Here is a 2458-nt window from a genome sequence, read left to right as displayed (position 1 = left end):
AGTAGAAGACACTTGCCCACGGTGCCACGCAGTGGGACTGAACCTGGAACCATGTGGTTGGTAAGCAAGCTACTTACCACACAGCCACTCCTATATATATATATATATATATACGTTCAGTTATATATATATATATATATACACACATATATGTGTGTGTGTATATATATATTATATATATATATATATACATATACACATATATATATATATAATATATATATATATATATATATATATATGTATACACTTAGAAAATTGTTTGCTATGGCCAGTCAGAGAGTAACCATTAGTTTTGTACCTATAAATTTCTTAGCTGAACAGGTGACTCATCAGTCTCAAATGACCAGCTGCACAGAACCTCTCTACTACTGGGGGAAGGAACATGTCTCAGTCAATTAAGGTTGTAACCAAAAATTCCAGAACGAAATTCTTCTGGCAATAACTCTAGGTGGGGTTGGGTTATCCTTCTTAGATTGGTTCCAATTGTGACTGCATATAGATGACTGCTTTTCCCTAGTCAGCACATAAAATTAAGACATACATATAAATCATTGGGGGTCTGTGTATATTTATATGCATGTTAGTGAATGTATACGTATACACGAACAGAAAAAATTCTTTTACACCCACTTTCGATGTTGGTATGGATTAGATAAGTTGTCAGGTCTTAACACAGTTACTACCCCTTAGATGAGCTGACCATCATGCCTCAGTTGGTCGTTCCATTTTTCGTATGACTTCACACACTCCAATCCACATTTCAGAATGTCTTGTGCACATTCCATCAAAACAACAGCACCAGAGAAACATAATATTGCAGAGTCTTAGACAGACAGACAAACCACCCTTAACACCTGGCTGACATCACATATCACATGACCATTCTTTAACTCTATTTCCCATCAACAAAAGCATTGCAAATGATATCCAAATAGATAAATTCCTGAAACCATGGTATAGGCTTCAATACTTACCTGCATCAACTTCATAACCATTTATTGAAAACTTATTATTCTTCAAATAATCACTTGCATTCTTGAAACAGTCCTTAGCCTTACCCAAATCCTGTGCCAATATACACGTAGTTCTCTTCATCTGATTGGTTCATAAACTTTATACAATCTTTACCATTAAGCCTCGTCATTTCCTGAATATGTTGTATTCCTTCCATTATTGTTTCCTTTTCATACTGTTCTGTAATTGTTAAAAGCAACATCTTCAAACATTTGGACCAGAAAATGAATAAAACTCATTCAAATAACATCATCTCTGCCATCAACATTTTTGTTGAGTTGGTTGTAAGAAGGTTAGTACCATTGACAATCCTTTTTTAGGGCCTCAAAAACTGCTGGGAAGGAGAAAGCCATTCTCAAATCAAACCCCTGACCAGAACAAACTATACTCTGCTAAAGGGTGGCAAGGACCAGATACTGGCATTGAACTGGGTGGCAACAGAGTGAACTCCCCAAAATGCACCCAAAGAACAGGTGATAGATACACACACACACGCACACACACACGCATGCATGCACGAACACACACACACACATGTAAATAGTGAGTGCCGATCTCACGATGTTGGGCCTCACAAGGGTGACAATGGATAAACATGTCTGGTGATATGAGGTTCTTGAGAAGACCAACCCATTTCATGACACTAAGTTCTGGAAGTGCTTTGTATTTCACCCTCATGTAACATTAATTCCCACATCCCACCCCAATGATCCAAACACCATTTCTTCTTCATACTCTATTATTATTTTTCCCTCTCCATTGCCGCAGACCGACACCACTCCATCATCTCTCCTCTCCATCCTCCTTGGACTACCAACAGTATCATTGCTATTCTGTAACCCCTACTTCTCTACCCGCTGCATTCTCCTCTATTCCTCCCCTCTCCCACATAGCACCTTCAAGAACTCATGCACCCTGTCCAATCCTCTACTTTTCCCTGGCACACTGTCTTTAGGGGGTATTGATCCATTGCATTGATCCTAATGCTTATTTGACTTTCATAGATATTTTGTTAATCTTTAATTTACAAATCATTAAATTAGATTTTGATATAAGATCGGTTTGCATGGAGATATTTGTCATTTCTGTGAGCAATCACTGATTTAAGCTTCTGTGAACAAAATTATCAAAGTTTGACGTTTAAAATTCTTCCCCAAGACATCATAAAAAACACAAAGTTATCACTTACCAAAATAAGAATGAATGTTAAATGGAACCACACCATTTGGCCAGCGCCGCTTAAGATCTCCAACAGCATTTCTACTCTGCAGAAAAAATATTTTTCTTAAACTTTTCTTAAATAGCAATATTGGGTTGAAAAGAACTTGGTAAACTGTGTATCTATGTGTGTGTTGTGTGTTGTATGTGTGTGTTTGTGTGTGTGTGTGTGTGTGTGTGTTTGTGTGTGTGTGTGTGTGTGTATATGAGTATATGTATATGT

The 2458-nt window shown here is 37.3% G+C and overlaps 1 protein-coding gene across 1 annotated transcript in view; it reads right to left on the bottom strand.

The window, feature by feature from the left end:
- The window catches only part of LOC106872756 (hatching enzyme 1.2), a 19700-nt gene that overhangs the window by 12140 nt on the left and 5102 nt on the right, over positions 1 to 2458 (bottom strand). Inside the window, exons 5-6 of the mRNA XM_014919848.2 lie at positions 2207 to 2282; positions 1062 to 1197 (exon numbers count right to left, since the gene is read on the bottom strand). Coding sequence (XP_014775334.1) covers positions 1062 to 1197; positions 2207 to 2282 — 212 coding nt within the window. The remainder of the gene's footprint in view (positions 1 to 1061; positions 1198 to 2206; positions 2283 to 2458) is intronic.

Source organism: Octopus bimaculoides, chromosome 1, assembly GCF_001194135.2.
Source record: "Octopus bimaculoides isolate UCB-OBI-ISO-001 chromosome 1, ASM119413v2, whole genome shotgun sequence".
Classification (NCBI taxonomy): Eukaryota; Metazoa; Mollusca; class Cephalopoda; order Octopoda; family Octopodidae; genus Octopus; species Octopus bimaculoides.
The sequence above is the reverse complement of the archived record's forward strand: the minus strand, read 5'-3'. Positions and strand labels throughout refer to the sequence as shown.